General features: G+C 46.0%; 1 protein-coding gene and 1 long non-coding RNA gene across 2 annotated transcripts in view; both read left to right on the top strand.

The window, feature by feature from the left end:
- Positions 1 to 7,858: 7,858 nt before the first annotated feature.
- PPP2R2D (protein phosphatase 2 regulatory subunit B, delta) overlaps positions 7,859 to 18,077 on the top strand; it is a 13,527-nt gene continuing 3,308 nt past the window's right edge. Inside the window, exons 1-5 of the mRNA XM_006754928.2 lie at positions 7,859 to 7,982; positions 11,699 to 11,876; positions 14,869 to 15,033; positions 16,407 to 16,576; positions 16,649 to 16,740. Coding sequence (XP_006754991.1) covers positions 7,953 to 7,982; positions 11,699 to 11,876; positions 14,869 to 15,033; positions 16,407 to 16,576; positions 16,649 to 16,740 — 635 coding nt within the window. The 5' untranslated portion in view covers positions 7,859 to 7,952. The remainder of the gene's footprint in view (positions 7,983 to 11,698; positions 11,877 to 14,868; positions 15,034 to 16,406; positions 16,577 to 16,648; positions 16,741 to 18,077) is intronic.
- Positions 16,747 to 17,816, top strand: LOC107185218. The gene is made up of 2 exons (XR_001516139.1): positions 16,747 to 16,891; positions 17,045 to 17,816. It is a non-coding gene; the product is annotated as an uncharacterized LOC107185218 (long non-coding RNA).

Below are 18,077 nucleotides of genomic sequence, written 5' to 3'. Positions count from 1 at the left end.
TTTAACGCCCTACCCGGTTTGGCTCAATGGATAGAGCGTCGGCCTGTGGACCGAAGGGTCCCAGGTTTGATTCCCGCTAAAGGGCACATGATCCTGTTGCCGGCTGGATCCCTAGTAGGGGGTGTGCAGGAGGCAGCCAACAAGTGATTCTCTTTTTCATCATTGACGTTTCTATCTCTTTCTCCCTTCCTCTCTGAAATCAATAAATATATATATTTTTTAAAAAAAGAAAGAAAGAAACTGGTTGTACCCAAACATCCTTGAGGAAGAAATGTCACCAAGTGCTAACAGCAGGTGGGTCCTTTAAGGAGATGTGTACCCTGGTTGCTTGGACTGGGGACTTGAGTAGTAAATTTGTTTAGATTTGTGGCTCATAAGGCCTTTGTTCTTGAAAGTTTTGTTCTGATCTGAGCTCTGCTTTGAGAAGTTCCACTGTAACCTTCAACTATCCACTTTCCCCTGCACTGGGAGATGAAGTGGCTGAGATTGTTTTCATGGGACGTTCTGGGTTTGGTGTACGCCTGCCATTTATCAGCTCTGTGAAATGGGTACTGTTCCTTGTGACTGTTACAGGATTGTTGGGAGGATTCCGGGTAATGCAGGGAATCTCTAGCAAACAGGCAGCACAGTACCTGATAACTGTTAAAAGCTGGTGTCTTGCGTAGGAGAATAGCTTATTCTTTGTTTCTCCAAGGAGCCAACTTAAGAAAATGAAGGGTATTGGGGGCTAGTTTCTAGCTGAGTTCATTTTAAAAGGTCAGAACAGTGTCTTGAAGGGCTGCTGGTGCTGGGTGTTGGAATAGAGAAACCCAGTTCCTGCCGCACAAAGCCCTCTGCTTAGGCCAGGGGGCCTCAAACTTTTTAAACAGGGGACCAGTTCACTGTCCCTCAGACCGTTGGAGGGCCGGACTATAGTTAAAAAAAAACTATGAACAAATTCCTATGTGCACACTGCACATATCTTATTTTGAAGTAAAAAAACAAAACGGAACAAATACAATATTTGTATTTGCATGTGGCCCGCGGGCCGTAGTGAGGACCCCTGGCTTAGGCAGACGGAAGCAGATGGGTCATTGCATCATTCTGAGAGCAGGGCATTTCGAGAAAACATGATAGACGTGCCCAGTACAGAGACTTGTATGGGTAGTGAAGGGGAGAAGTGAGGCTGTGTGTAGGAAGAGGGAGGAAGGAGAAGAATGTTCCAGATGGAGGGAGATTGGAGAGAGTGTGGTGCTTTCTGGGAAACCAGTGTGGTTGGCAGGGTCCAAAGGGTGATGAATAAAAGCGTTGAATACCATGCTGCGGACTTAGAATTGTGCTTTGAAGTGATAGCGACGGGAAGCAGAGTAGTGACACTGACTGCGTTTTTTAGGGAGATCACTCTGGCCTTTGGAGAATGGAGGTTCTGGGGTAAGAACAGAGGCAGAAGTACCAATTAGAAACTTACTGCAATAATAAAGGCTGGAAATGTGGGCCTGCTCTAAATCAGAGGTCTGCCGACTTGTTTGTAAAGGTATCTCGTAGATATTTTCTACTTTGCAGACCACACTGTTTCTGTTACAACTACTAAGCTCAACTCTGCTTTTGTAGCAGGAAAGCAGGGAAGAACCCACTTAGGAATGGTTGTCATGGTGGGCCAGTACCATTATTAACAAAGCAGCGGGAGTCAGATTGTGCCCTTGAGTTGGCCAGCCCTGTGCTAAACCAGTGGTTCTTGGAGCCTTTGGTTCCAGGAGGACACGAGAGCTTTCGTTCTTGTGGGTTATATGTATCGAGATTTGTTATATTTAAATTTAAAACAACAATTTAAAATATTTTCATTATTTCACTTTAAAATAATCTATTACATGTTAACATGGCATTTTAAATGAAAAACAGTTTTAGTGAGGAGAATGGTATTTACTTTTTGCAAACTGTAAGTATATGGCTTAGTCGAAGATAGCTGGATTCTCAGATCTGCTTCTGCAATTAACCTCTTGCAGTGGTCTGACTGAAATACTTGTGCCCGGTGCACAAATTCGTGCACCAGTGGGTCCCTAGGTCTGGCCTGTAGAATTGGGCCAAAACCCACATCCCCCGAGAAGTCCTGGATTGCGAGAGGGTGCAGGCTAGGGACCCCACTGGTGCATGTTCGGGGCTGGAGAGGGATGCGGGAGGTTGGCAGCTGGGGGGTGGGGGGGACTGCAGGAGGACTCCAGGGCATGTCTGGCCTTGGGGCGGGGAGGGGAGTCGGGAGGTTGGCCAGCCGGGGGGGGGGACTGCAGGAGGACTCCAGGGCATGTCTGGCCCATCTTGCTCAGTCCCGATTGGCTGGACCCCAGCAGCAGGCTCACCTACCAGTCGGAGTATCTGTCCCCTGGTGGTCAGTGCACATCATAGCAAGCAGTTGAGCGGCCTTAGCATATCATTAGCATATTACGCTTTGATTGGTTGAATGGACAACCGGACACTTAGCATATTAGGCTTTTATTATATAGGATATGAAGAAAATTTGGCCTCAGCTTACACGTAGTTAGAAAAGGAAGGGGTGACGGAATAGCCTTCTCATATAGTTGCAGCTATTCTTTAATAGTACAATGAAACTGAAGGGGGGATGCTTTCCTCAAGTTTAGTTATGCTTTGAAACCTGAAACTTTTTATTCCATTACATCAAAATCCATAGTTCTGTCTTGTACTTTGAATAAATCTCTTACTCATGCATGTGGTTTGCTAACATCACACCTGGGTCATTGGGAAATATTTGTGCATTGAATTGTTCAGGTTATATAAATGATACATTTCATTATACAAGCTCAAAGAAAATCACACTTGTTAATATCACCACTGACCTCATCGGAAAAATCTTACAGTGGAGGCTGTCAAATGAATAGTAATTGATATTAGTTTTCTAAAATTCTAATTTTCTATTGAAAGCTTGGATTTTACCCTATATAATAAAACCCTAATATGCAAATTGACCAAACCGGAACGACTGGTCACTATGACGCACACTGACCACCAGGGGCAGACACTCAGTGCAGGAGCTGCCCCCTAGTGGTCAGTGTGCTCCCACAGAGGGAGCGCTGCTCAGCCAGAAGCTGGGCTGACCTCTGGCGAGTGCAGCGGTGGTGGCGGGAACCTCCCCCACCTCCAAGGCCGTGCTTAGGAGCAGGAGCCTGGCTTCTGGCTGGTGAGCGCAGCAGCAGCACCAAGGACCCCTCGGGAGATGTCCACCTGTGGGGGCGAGGGGCAGGGGAGCAGGCCTAAGCAGGCAGGTGGACATCCCCTGAGGGGTCCTAGACTGCGAAAGGGCACAGGCCGGGCTGAGGGACACCCACCACCACCACCCCACCCCCGCACGAATGTCTGCACCATGCCTTTAGTTGGCAATTAACTGGTTTCCATGAAGTGAGAGGCTCACTTCATTGTTTTCCATGAAGTGAGAAATTTTCAAAAATAATGCTGCCAAATACCAGTCTGAACCACCATAGTTGGTCAGCTGCTCTTTCAAATAAAAATGGCGTCGCATGACATTTTATTGATGCACTGTCGCTCTTTCCTCCAAATTCCTTCTTTGTTATGGATTTCCTCTTACATGTGTGCCAGTCCTGAGCTGTGGGTTCATGTTTCAGGTGGAGCCGCTTTGGACACTTGTGTGTGCAGGTGGGCTTTTCAGCTGAGGGCTGCCCTTGGTGGGTCATTTCTTTTTCTTTTTTTTAATTTTTTTTTTAATATATATATTTTATTGAGCTTTTACAGAGAGGAAGGGAGAGAGAGAGAGCCAGAAACATCGATGAGAGAGAAACATCGATCAGCTGCCTCCTGCACATCCCCCACTGGGGTCGTGCCCGCAACCCAGGTACATGCCCTTGACCGGAATCGAACCTGGGACCATTCAGTCCGCAGGCCGACACTCTATCCACTGAGCCAAACCGGTTTCGGCGGTGGGTCATTTCTTTAAGGACCTAATGTGCTTGACCCATGATGCCTTCTCTCCCGGACTTTATCATTTCCGAAAGGAACTCTGGGGATGGTGGGAATGATTCATTCCTGGTGGCCAGCATTTGGGACACAGGAGTGGGAGTAGCTGTGCTCCCTCCTGTCAGAATGGGAAAAGCTTGGGGCCAGCAGTTCTGCACAGACTTGCAGCCATCTCCTAGCTGAGACCTTGTTGGGGCCCTGCTCCTGTTGCCTTGTGGACGAGGTCTCTTCAGTTTCCGTCTGCCCCTTGCTGAGGTTGGGAGGGAAGGAGAGGAGCAGCTGCCCGTGGCCCACCACACTGACTCAGAATCTGCGGTGGGTGCTCAGGGGCTGCTGAGCATTACCCATGGTGTGAGGGTGATGTGGACACCAGTGAGCTCTGCATCGGCCCGGCATCTCTCACTGCTTACACATCAGAGAGGAGCCTTGCTCTTGCCGTGCGAACACGTCCATTGCCACACAGATCATGGTCAGGGGTGCCAGCTGTGCTGTGTTTGGGGCTCCTGGCCGCTCAGACAGAAAACAGAATTGAGTCATCGCGCAGTACACAGTAGTTTCAAACTCCCTCGCTTGGTGCCCTCAGTCAGTGTCGTACTTAGCTGTAATGTCACTCTGGTCTTGTAAAGTATTCATCAGATTAAATTAATGTTGGTAATTTAAATTTTATTGGGTTTTTTTCTTAGTATTTAGTTTGAATATTTTTATTTTAGAGCTCTTCTAAACTACAGTATTTCTAATTTTAGGTTTATACATTTTTATGTAGCTTAATGAAAATGATTTCTCACCACTGACAGTAATGGGCGATTTCTTTTAAAAGATTCAGTCCAGGACTGGCCGATGTGGTTCAGTGGTTGGGTATTGGCCTGTGCACCCAAAGGTTGCTGGTTCGATTCCGAGTCAGGGCATATGCCTAGTTTGGGGCTCATCTCTGGTAGGGGGCGTACAGGAGGCAGCCAGTTGATAGATATATCACTCTCACATGGCTGTTTCTCAAAATCAAATTTTTTAAAAATATATTTTACTGAGTTTTTTTACAGAGAGGAAGGGAGAGGGATAGAGAGTTAGAAACATCGATGAGAGAAACATTAATCAGATGCCTCTGCACACCACCCTACTGGGGATGTGCCGGCAACCAAGGTACATGCCTTTGACCAGAATCGAACCTGGGACCCTTTAGTCCACAGGCCAACGCTCTATCCACTGAGCCAAACTGGTTAGGACTTTCTCAAAATCAATTTAAAAAATAAAAATAAAAGATTTAGTCCATTTTTATGAAGTTTGAAAATCACTGACAAGGGTAGAGTACCATTAATTATATGATACACCTCCTGGGTATAAATGGCATAGATGTAGTCTCTTTTAGTCCAGTACAGAATAATTTAGTCCCCTTTAGTCCAATACAGAATATTTCAGTTTCATTTAAGCAAATTAGGTTATTTTGAATGATTTAGTTTAAAAATTGACACTTCAAACAAGAAGCCTAGTCCTTTTCCCAAGTCTAACTGAAGATTTTTTTAAAGAAAAACGAAATCCCAGGCAATAGAACTCAGTATGTTTTTATAAGTCAGTAAACAGTGCCAATGCAATAGGAAATCATCTGTTATAACTCTTTGATGAAAATATTTGTGCATACCTTTAAGAATTGTATTAAATTGTGGCCACTTTGGAGGGGCAGTCTTCAAGTGGTTTCAACATTGGGGTCTGTTTCTGATGCAGATGTCATATATGACAGCCATTCAGCAGTATGTCTTTAAGCACTCCAACTTCAGTAGTCCAACAGCCCAAGCAGTCACTGGCATTTGCTGGTGGATATGCCCTTGGTGGTGGTGGCCAGCAGCGGGAACAGTTTGAAGTAAAACAGCCCTTTCTCAGAGCAGCCAGAGAGATGAGATTTTCTGAGGCATTTGAGACGGTTGAATCTCATTGTGGTCATAGAACCAGCTATTGTGGCCCCTTGGGAGACCATATCGTGGTTCAGTCAGCACTTAAGCAGGAACTGCAGAGAAAGCAATTTCCTCCAGAGTCTATAGGGGGTGTTTCTTCCAGCACTTGGCCTTGTTCTCTTGGTAAAACTTGGCTTTGCCCCTGGGGAGCTGATGTCCAGGGTCTTTGTGTTGATAGTATCAGAAGTCTCAGTTTTGACCAACATAGTTTCACTAGGTAATGGGTCATCATTGTCAGTAGTAATGACTTCATCCAGACAAGGGAATAGAACTTGTACTGTCCATAATGTCATTTCGTACAGAAACCAATAAAAGTTACTGCATAAAATTTACAACGTTTCTGTTAATATTATGTAACAATCAGATATATTTTAAAAGTTAGTATTAGGCAGGCATTATATATTAGGCAACAGTCTCTTTGAACCAGTTTTTTTCTTTTCAGTATTAATTTTCTAAATTTCTACCGTACATGCTTGTATAAGACAACCCAGTCTAGATAAATCCTGGTGCACCAGGGACTAGGTATTCTATCCTTTGGGCAAAACCTTAACTTCATATGTGCTGTTGGCTCTGGTTCCAGAACCGAGTAGTGGCTGGTTGGTAATTAAAAGTTTCTTAGGAAAATTTGGCTTTATCCAGGGAGAAAGTTTTATATATGTTTATCTGTCTTTTGACCTTTTTTATTGATTTTTTTACACTCATTGTGATTTCTCCCACAATTGTAATCTGGTAAACTGTCTCTGTATTTTATTGACAGCTGACATTATCTCAACTGTTGAATTTAATTACTCTGGAGATCTTCTTGCAACAGGAGACAAGGGAGGCAGAGTTGTTATTTTTCAGCGGGAACAAGAGGTCAGTAACTTACAGTCCACAAACCTGTTGAAATCAGTCAACCCTTCTGATATCACTTTAATCATGCAGAATCGTCTTACCAAAATTATCTCCGGGAGTTGTGTTTCAGCTCACTGCCATCCAGCCATTGATCCCTGGTCAAGTCCCCATGCCTTCTGTAATTCATTCAAGGGGCTGTCCGTGACATCACTTCACAAGCCCCAGCCTGTGGTCTGGCTGTGCAGGGTACTTACTGCCGAGGAGACCTGCTGGGATGGGGAGGGGGGGGGCATTTGTTCTCTCTGCCTCCTCACCCCCTGAGGGCTGCATTGTCAGTGCAGGAAGGGAAGGTATCTTCAGAACACAGACCTGGGAGGGGCCCACAAGTGAGTCTCTCTTATGGGCACTGGTTGTAGGTCGTGTCCCTTTCTGGGGATCCAGGGAGAAAAACACCTTGTTTTCAGTTGTGCGAGAAAGGGAATGGGAATGAGCCCAGCCTTGCCCACCCCCTTAGTTCTGGGGGCTTATCAGAGTCTCCGAGAGCACCGAGAAAGGATCAAACGTAATGTTCCCCATGCAGGTGTGCTAGCCCGGCCTGGGGTCTCTTCGCAGAGTGCCTGTCTTGCTTTTCCCTGAGAAACCCATGACTAGGTCCCTTGCCTTCCTGTTTCCTGGTAGATCAGTGGGCAGTTACTTTTACATCTCCGGATTCTAGCCTCTATAAGTTTTTGTGGTAAAACTTTAGTATAGAGACTAACGAGCCCTTGTTCTCTTCCATGGAGGTCTGTACCGTAGTACATATCACCAGACAGGGGCACCAAGGGGCATCTATGGTGTGGCCCTGGCTCCTGGTGGAAGTAGGGAGAATAGAAGGACTGGGGGTCATCTTTCTTGTTGTTTTACTAAGGAGGTTAATTTTGACTGTCATCTATCGTACATTTGGGGGGGGTGGGGTCAGGTGTTTTTTTGTTTGTTTTACTTTTAAAAATGTGTGTGACCATTTGATGTTCAAAGTGGTAATGCTAACATTTCCCCTACACTGTGCTTGTTTATGAAAACAGCTTTATATTTTCTTGCAGAATAAAAGCCACCCTCATTCTAGGGGAGAATATAATGTTTACAGTACCTTTCAAAGTCATGAACCAGAATTTGATTATTTGAAAAGTCTAGAAATTGAGGAAAAAATTAATAAAATTAGGTGGTTACCACAACAGAATGCTGCTCATTTTCTACTCTCTACAAACGGTAAGACTTTTGTTTTTAATGGCTATTTGAGTTATAATTTCATTTTCTATGTGTAGGTTGTTGTTTTTTTATTTTAACCCATTATAGAAGTTATTTCTGCTTTAAACTTTGTGGGGAGGGTAATTATTAGCTAGGAAACAAGTGATAGGTTGAAAATTCAAATAATGCAAACACACACTCTCCCAGCACCACATCCTTAGAAAAGGAAAAGAAAACGCTCCACACGTGGACCAAGCGCCAGTGGTGCCCTCCCCATTTTCAGCTCTGACACCGTTACTTATGTAAGAAACGAGTGTCCACCCATAATTGGAAATACACACTTCTCTAGCACAATACCCAACTAATAGTGGTGCATGATAATATGGTTTTTTCTTTTAATATGGAGAATGAGGTTTTTATTTTCAGATAAAACTATTAAATTATGGAAAATAAGTGAACGGGATAAAAGAGCAGAAGGTTATAACTTGAAAGATGAAGATGGACGACTTCGAGACCCATTTAGAATTACAGCACTGCGGGTATACATTCCGTTTTCTTTAAACTATCAGTATTTTTCATAAATTGATCAATAATAATGCCTAAGTCAGCTATTATCTGCCTTCATGATTCAGAAAGTTATTTATACAATAGAGTCATTGTATGTATGCATGTTAGAAATGGGATTCCTCATATTTCACAAGAGCAAACGTCACACATCAGCTTCAGAAAATGCAGTAATACTGAAGAACAGACTCCGATTTAATTCCACAACAGCAGCCTTTCTAAATGTATCCACTGCCTTTCACTGTACAGGTTCAGATTAGCACATAGCGGGTTGACGACCAGGAGGAATTCAGAACACCTCCCAAGGTGACATAGCACAGGTTGCAGATTGAAAGATGAGCTACAGGCCACCAAGATGCATTTATTGGTGGTTTTAGCTGGATTTTCTCTGAGTTAACTGAGGCAGGTCTAATGCTTCAGAATCCTTGCCTGTCAGTCCATGAGCATCGTTACTTTTTTAATTGTTGAATTCTCCACTCCCTTTTTCGTGCGCTGGGTATAGAATGAAATGGCCATATTTCATCAGTTCTGATACCTAAGTTTTTTCACATTTTTAACATCTATGAGATTGAGTCAAACTTAAAATCTCAGTGTCTTATAATTGCCCTGAGAGGGAGAGGGGGAGGTGCATGCCATGGATAGTATCTTAAATATGACAAACCGTGAAGGAGGTAAAACACGTGAGTCATGGTCAGGCATGCCTCATACGACCCCAGAGAAGTACCACTGTGCACAGGACGGCGCAGGAAGATGGGCACCCATGGTGGTGCAGAGGGTCCCGACACAAAGCTGCCTGTGTTTCTAAATGTGTTTACTTGTTTATCAGGTGATGGTTGGTAGTGCACACGTTCAGACTGTAGCAGAGGCTCTGCAGAGAGGGACACTGCTGCAGGACTCCCCCACTTGGCCCACTGTAGTGACACTGGGCCGTGTGCTTGTCTGTGTAATGCCATTCCTCTGCTTTCCTGCACTGGGTGCAAGCGGGGTGCTGGGGTGATGGGTGCACAGGATGGAGCCCCAGCCCAGCAGCAAAGACAGTGCCACAGCAGTTAGGAAAACTGGGATGTTTTGCCAAGGAGACATGCAGGATGGGCCAGTCACCGTAAGACCTCTTAGGTCGATAGTGTTGCCCTGTTTCTGGGGGTTTGAGACCAGGAAAGCTGGGTAATATGCTGAAATTGAGTTTACAGAACCCTAATTTGAACCAGGATGTGATCCAGCTGGCGATTTCTGATGCCCATGCTTCTGCTTTTGGATCTGTGGTTCATGACAATGTAGATGGTCCCTGTTTGTGACAGTGACACTAAGGTACAGTCACTGTTGTGAGCTGCTCATTTAAACTGTCAAGTGTAATGGGAGCAGGATGGGACCATGTGGGGTGCACTTTCTCCTGCCCCAACCTGTCCCCAGCACTGCCGCCCACCTGAGCATACCACCCTTTCTCAGTACCGAAGCTCCTTCTGACCATGCCTGCTTGTTACACGTGATACCCACATGCCTGTTTTGGAAAAGCTATAGGTCTTATTAGGCTCAATCTAGGTTTTATTCAAGGCTGCTTTTATGTGCTTGGCCTGAATAAAACGTGGATTTAGTGGCTGGTGAAGCATATGAGAAAAGCAGTTTCTGTATAAACTGCTCTTCTTTATCGCAGGGTGGGGTACGGGGTCACAGGCTGGGGAACTACATTGACGCACCTGTGAATTCAGGTCTGTGTGTGCCCCCTAACTGCCTCTAGAGGTTCACATGGATTTTTAAGTTGTCTAAACTTAACTGGGTAAGAGTGAGAACTATTGGTTTTCCTAAATTTTCTTTTCCTCTTAAATTATTTTAGTGTTAGAAAACAGGCCTCATTAATTAGAGGAAGGTGTCTTCTATTATAAGTATTCAGTTGTCCTGTGTTTTGGTTACTAGACATGAGACATGTATGTATTGGAGGGGTATGCCAGGCCTGTCCCAAACCACATAGGGCTAACATGTCCCATTCTAGAGAAAGCAGGTGTGTGGTCAGCATTTAACTGGTTTAAAGTGAGGGAAGTTGCCCGGTCAGTGTGGCTCAGTGGTTGAGTCGAACTAGGAACCAAGAGATGACCGGTTTGATTCCTAGTCAGGGCACATGCCTGGGTTGCAGGCTCGATCCCTTGTGGGGGGTATGCAGGAGGCAGCCAGTCAATGATGGGTCTCTCTTATTGATGTTTCTATCCCTCTCCCTAAAAAATCAATTTAAAAAAAAAACTGAGAGAAGTCTCTTTGTGCACATTTCCCAAAGAATTTTGGCCAGAGAAGACTAAAATGAGAGATTTCCCTTCTTGTCCTTTAAGGCACTACCTTTTGGTTTCAAATTACAAAAATAACAAGTACTATCACTAATTTTTGTTTGGATTTTAAAGCTCCTTTTCTGCTAGATGTCAGTGATGTTGGTCCTTTTTTCTTTCTATCACATGTGGACACTGTCACCCATGACTGAGCCCCTCCTTCAGGCTGTGGCCCTTCCTCTTTTCCTTCGCCTGGCGAACACCTCTCCGCTATTTCCATTTCAGTGTAGGTCCCCTCTTCCCTGGAAGAGATAGGGTTTCTGTGCCCCCCTTTTAAAACTTTTTATTGAGGTATAATGGATACACCCGAAAATGTCCCTGCCATGTGACTGAGCAGCCCCAAGGGCACAAGTGCAGCAGCCAGTGCGACTGAGAAACAGCAGCTCCCAGGACCCCTCCTGTGTGCTCCGCCAGCCCTCACCCCGCCGCTGCTGTGCTGTGTGTGTGGAGCAGCAGGCACTAGTGGTGGGAAGGGAAGGTCCATGCTCCAGCTCCCTCCCAGGAGAGCAGGCAGGGAGGGTCCAGCTGAGCCTCCCATAGCCTCAGGGACAGGCAGGACAGTGAAGCCACATCATCAGGCATCAGAGTCCTGAAGGCAGTTTGTTCAGGTGCTAGTTTAATTTTTTCTTCCACAAGAAGGTGTCAGCCTTGGTAGTGGCAGCCAGGAGGAGCAGCTTGAAATAGACAACCTCCCATATTGTAGCCTATTTCCATAGCCCTGTCACTTGCTATTTAGGGTGTTATGTTACAAAACTGTCACTGAACTGTGAATGGAGATTCGTCTCTTTTGTTATCTGCTGTGTGTTCTGATTATATGCTGCTGTGGTCTTGTTTTGAATTCCTGTTTCCTTCCATTTTTAGGTCCCAATATTGAAACCCATGGACCTCATGGTAGAAGCAAGTCCACGACGAATTTTTGCAAATGCTCACACATACCATATAAATTCCATTTCCGTAAACAGTGATCATGAAACGTATCTTTCTGCAGATGACCTGAGAATTAATCTGTGGCATTTAGAGATCACAGATAGAAGCTTTAGTATCCTTCATCGGGCGGGTCTCGCACTTTCCTAGGCTTGTTCTTTGATAGGGAGCTCTCAGCGCTATACCCCCCTCCAGTCTTTGCTGCCTGGCAGCCAGGGATGTAAGTTCTCTATGGTTTAAAGGGTCTGTTCCTTGAAATGGAACTGTTTTCTACCTTTGGGAAAAGTTTCCACTGCTGGGCATGATCTCAAGTCCATTGCTTCCTGGTTAAATCATAGCAGTTTTATGTAGTATGTATTTGAAAGTTCAGCGTTGCTTTTGCGGGGAGGAGAGGTGTTACTAAATTTGCTAATAGGAAGTACTGGCTTTGGTTAGAATGATATTTAAGTACCCAACCCCAGAAGTGACTGATCGTGGAAGACATGCAATTTAAGGAATAGTAAAAAATTCATCCTTTAAGTGATATATGCTATCATTTTCAGGATGAAAATCTAAATTTATTGTCTGATCACACATTTTAAAAGTTACTGATTTTCCCAGAAAATAAGGACCCTATGAAATCAAGTAGCTTCAGTCACATTTTTCCACATTTTGGAGTGTTGGCTGTCCAGCCGGCCAGAGCAGTCTTGACTACTGCTGTGCTGAGGCTCATGGTTTGGCATGTGCCTATCTGCCTTTTACTCACATAAATCTCAGGAAATGGAGTCTATACGACTTTAAATTCTAGCATTTCACACTTAATTTTTATGAGCTGTTGTCCTTGACTTGAGATGATGGTTTTTTTCACGTGGTTACTTAGTTTATGAAGCTGTCTGACAGACAGTGCAGAGGTCTCTGTGGTGTCACAGTTAGAGGAGGCCGGCCCTCGAGTGCCCCACCCCACCTAGGGAAGGAGCAGTGTGCCTGGCTCCCCTGTTCTCTTCTTTCTTCAACTGGGCAAAACTTCCCAAGTTATGATACTTATACTTATGCTCATGCCCTGCTTTTTCTTTATTCTCTAAACCCTTAGATTTTTAATCATTCTTCTTCTGAATAAAATTGAAACAATATAGAGAGGAAGGAAGATTCTGCCCCCATAGTCCAGCTCAACAGAGATGCCATTGTAAGTAGTTGGATGCATATCCTTCCAAGCGTTTTATGCCTCTGTGCACAAGTTTTTAAGTTTTGAAAACACCAGGCTCGTTCTCTACACAGTGATAGTAAAGTTCCCAGCACCCGGGAGGATCAGGAGGCCCAAGTTCAGCTCAGTGACCTTGGCATCTTCCTCTGTAAAGGTGTGAGGGACTAGAATGTGCCTCTTGGGGTTATTGTAAAAACTAGAGAGAGTGATGCAATGGCTATTAGCCTCGTTTATTTTTTATTTGAACTTACTAGGTTCACATTGGCTAATAAAAGTATATAGGTTTTAGGTAAACAGTTCTACAATACATAATCTGTATAGTGGGTTGTGTATTTATCACCTCAAGTCAAGTCTCCTTACATCACCATTTATTCCTCCCTTTGTTCTCTTCTGCCTCACCCCACCTAACCTCATTTTTTTTCTTAACATGACCATCTTTCCATGTCAGTGGGAGTACAGACTTACAATTGCAGGACTAATTATACACGTGTTCCTGTATTATATGTAACAGTCTTTGGAGCCATATATCTCTATTAAGTTAATATCCATTTTTTTATTTTTTTACTGTCCTTTGTCATTTTTTCTCCTGTTGGAAGCTCCTGTTTTCCCTTAATGATCTGTGAGAACTCTAATACACAAAGGGTTTGTTTATACAATCATATCTTTTACATATATATATTTTTTAATTGCTTTCAGAGAGGAAGGACAACATCAATGATGAGAGAGAATCATTGATTGGTTGCCTCCTACATGCCCCCTACTGGGAATCGAGCCCGCAACTAGGGCATGTGCCCTTGACTAGAATTGAACCCGGGACCCTTCAGTCCGCAAGCCGACGCTCTATCCACTGAACCAAATCAGCTAGGTTTATACAATCGTACCTTTCATTGCCTATTAAACAATGGTTGTCCCATAATCATGCTTCACACACCCTTTCCTGTGACAGAGATTATAAAACATACTTTGTTATACTTAGTTGTTTCTATGAACACTGTAGACATAGTTTTGATCTAATCACATGATAGAAATAGGGACTAATGTGCTTCTCCAGATGCTCAGCCGCCTGCCCAGTGCCCTGTCCCTGCCCCTTCTGCACTCTGACAGCCGCCCTGGGGCTCCTCCGGTGACCACTGTCCCTTCAGTGTGCCTTTGGGCTCCCTGCTTCTGAGCTGGCCAGCTAAGAGCTGGGCCTTGCGCTCTCATCTGTGGCCCTGGTTCTTGCTCCAGCTGCCCTGTGCCTGCTGGGAGTCTTCTCTGGCACTCACGGCTTCATGCCCGGAACTTCCTTGGGTCCCCTCCCTGCACAGCCCTGGGGTCACTGCCATGCTGTCGCCCAGGTGTCAGCTTTCTCAGTGTGGCAGGACACATCTGAGAGGCAGCGTCTGCTCTTGTTTTTTCACTACAGTGATGGCTATACTTGGCGACCTACTATGTGACCCTGGGTGACTGTTTAGCACAAGTTCTGGATGTCAGATACTTGGGAAAGCAGAATCTTTTGGAAATTGGAGATACCGTGTGTGGTATATATGTGTGTGTGTGGTTATTTATGGATAGAGCATGAGATTTTCGTGCAGGTGGGTGCTTGCTTGCTTTTCTTATTTATGTTATTAAATCTGTGTGATCTATATGAAGGCTTCATAAAACATCTGAAGCAGCAACAGGAGGAAAGCAGCACTGGTAAGAGAGAGAGAGACAGAGACAGAGAGAGAGAGAGAGTGTGTGTGTGTGTGTGTGTGTGTGTGTGTGTGTGTGTCAGTGTGTCCAGCCCTGTCAGGCCCCTTATCCTAGTCTGCTTAATGCATCCGTGTGGATCCTCTTACTGAAGGGCTCCCTCACAGCTAATCTCTTAATCCTCACTGCGGGGAGAACCTTGCTTGACATGGACTAACTAAAACCGCCAGGCGCTCTGCCTTAACCGCGCTTCCAGACATCGTGGACATTAAGCCCGCCAACATGGAGGAGCTGACGGAGGTGATCACCGCAGCAGAGTTCCATCCACACCAGTGCAATGTGTTTGTGTACAGCAGCAGCAAGGGGACCATCCGACTATGTGACATGCGCTCCTCGGCCCTATGCGACCGACACTCTAAGTGTAAGTGCCCGCCTGTTGGAAACAGCTCATTTAAATCCTGTCCAGACTCTGGAGTGTGTGCAAAGGCTGAAGGTTTTCTTCTGCCCCCACGCTTGGGCCCACTTGTGGCCTCCTTGGTTCCATCAGTCATGGGCCATTGCCAAGAGGTCCTGCTTCCCAGAGACATTCGTGTTGGAGCCACCACAGGTTGGCTCTGCCCCCGATCTCGGTGCATCGTCACAGGGACCTGGGTTGGGCCTCCAGGATGCATTTGCCCTGTGACCCTTCTCAGCTGTTAGCTGTATTGGACTGGCAGCCAGTCTCTCAGGAAAGTCTAGCACTTCAATCCCAAGCCTTGACTCTCCTAGGTAAAGAAAGTTGTGGGTTCATTTTATTTTTACCCATTAAGAATAGGCCCAACTTTATAGAAAATCATCCTACATGTCTTGAGGATGTGATGTATGTTATGGAGATGTTGCTGGAGGATCCTGAGGTGTGCCCCAGTAAAAACCGTCCTGTTCCAAACAGCGCCAACAAATGTACAGGTTCGAAAAAAAAGTAAAGCAGCTTAAAATGAAAGAACATGCCGACCTCCTTGCCCAAAGGTGACTGAGCTGAAAGCATGGCAGTGCCAGGGCTCGGGTGCAGGCGCAGCCTCCATGACGCCACGGGTGGAAGACCATGGACTCACTGCCGAGAGAGCAGAACTGGGAGACAGTAAGATTTGCCAAGGAAGATGAGGACCTTCCTGAAAGTAGCGATCCAGTTTTGTCAGTAGATCATGACCATGGAGTAGTGAAAACAAACCTTGAAGTGGGTGGTTATTGAAACTTGGACCATGTGGAGGTTGTGGTCAGTCTTGAGGTGGGGAAGACAGGATGTCTGAGCTGCTGGAACGGCAAACCTTCAGCAGATGTGGGGGCACTTTCTCAGCCGCCCTGAGCTTGGCACCTGCGTTCTCATGTGATGCCATTTCTTAACTTCCAGTGATAGGGACGGGGCAAGGCTGGGCATGTTTGCTAGGGCCTGAGCCACAAGGACACGCAGCTGTCTGTGCAGTAACAGCCTCCAGCCAGCCCAGGGCCTTACCCAGGACACAGTCAGCATGTCGTGGGGAACTTCTCCAGGTAGCAGTTGAGGCCTCCTGCATGGACATGCTGGGCCTGAGCTGGGTGGAATCGGGGCCCGTGCTTCTGATGCTGCCCCTTGTCGCTCTCTGGCACTGAGAGGCCTGCCTAAACGTCTTAAGCACAGAAGTGGAACACCAGAAAGTGCCTGGAGATCAGAAGCTTGAGCAGTAGCCTTCTGAAGTGTCAGGGAGGGCCTAGGTCCTGCTGGGACTTCAAAGTGATTTGTCCAGTTTCTAAACAGAAGTCGAAAATACTGTTTTTCAGTTTTTGAAGAACCTGAAGATCCCAGCAGTAGGTCTTTCTTCTCAGAAATAATTTCCTCCATCTCCGATGTGAAATTCAGCCATAGTGGTCGGTACATGATGACCCGAGACTACCTGTCGGTGAAGGTCTGGGATCTGAACATGGAAAGCCGGCCCGTCGAGACCCACCAGGTGAGGCCTCTGTGCGAGGACACGCCACATCTCACACATGACGCTTTCTAACCATCCTGTGATCTCATTAAGGTCCACGAATACCTTCGAAGCAAGCTGTGTTCTCTGTACGAAAATGACTGCATCTTCGACAAATTTGAGTGCTGCTGGAACGGTCCAGACAGGTAAGCCTGCATCAAGACTGGCCGCTGCCCAGGCTCGTTTCCCATGGGTCTCCTAAGGCCAACAGGTGACTTCCAGAGACAGATGGCAAGCTGCGCGGAGGATGCTGATGGACTTGGCTTTCCAGGCCATCTGTTTGGTGACAGTCTTGAGGTGGGGAAGGCAGGATGTCTCAACCAATTTCTCCCCTTGCTCATAATTCCTTCCATATTTAGACAGCACAGTACTAGGTTCATGTTGATGGTTTTTTAAATGCTTGGTGAACGATAATTAAATCTTTAATATCATCAAAACATTCTGTTTCAGATGATGGCAGGAGATGATCTTGCATCATCTTTAATAGAACTGTGTCACGTAGCGCTCCTAGCAGTGAGGGACTGGCGGGCATTCTGAAAAACCCTTCAGCACAAACAGTAGGAACGCTGGAGATGACACCACACATTTCTTCACGTGCACAGTTGAGCTCACAGGGGCCAGAAATGAGGGAGCCAGGACCCCTCAGCTTGTACAGCCCAGGGGTGGTACAGTCACACTATGGGTCCACGCAGACAGGGCATTGAAACGGGTCCTCGTGGGTTATGGAAAAGGTATCTGTCTGCATTCAGATGGGGTCCCAGGAGAATGCAATAAAAGTCCTGGGATTTGTGACCACAAACCTGCCCTCTGTGTCACAGCGATGGAGAGTTTGTATCTGCACTGGCTGCATGACCTGTGCTGGGGGTGAGGTGCTCTGCATGTCTGCAGGAGTAAACTGGCTTCCAGTCTGGGCTTGTGCCCAACTTACCCATCAGGCTTAGTGTTTCATGGGTGCTGGCTGAGGTCGTGAGATTCCTGGGTCAGAGACAGGACTTGTTCTTCATGGCACAGCAAAGCAGCATGAGCTTTGTGTTGGCCTGGTCCCCAGTCCCACAGGAGTGACACGAGGGGCCCAGGCAAATGCCATGCAAGCAGGGGGGCTGTGTCACAGACGGCACACTGAGCTTTTTATAGCAAGTGGTAAACAAGCCTGCAGTTGGACCACAGCAGATACAACCCTAAAAGTGGGCCAAGTGGAGAGCACTTAAGAACCACATTTTGACAAGCCCCCCGAGAACATGCAGGAGTGCCCACACCCATGGCAGAGAGCCCCTGCAGGTACACCCAGGGCTCACACGAGCTCACCGGCGAAAACTACCAGGCCACCGGGAGTCAGCAGAGACAACAGAACTTCGCCTCTGAGAATTCAGATATTGAAATCAGACATTACAGAATATAAAATAAGAATGCCAAGAAGCAGAAAACACCCAACCAGAAAAGCAAAATGAAAAAAGAATCCAAAAATACGAAGATAGCGTAAAGA

The sequence above is a fragment of the Myotis davidii genome, unplaced genomic scaffold (assembly GCF_000327345.1).
Source record: "Myotis davidii unplaced genomic scaffold, ASM32734v1 scaffold72, whole genome shotgun sequence".
Lineage (NCBI taxonomy): Eukaryota > Metazoa > Chordata > Mammalia > Chiroptera > Vespertilionidae > Myotis > Myotis davidii.
This window is presented reverse-complemented; position numbering and strand designations above follow the sequence as displayed.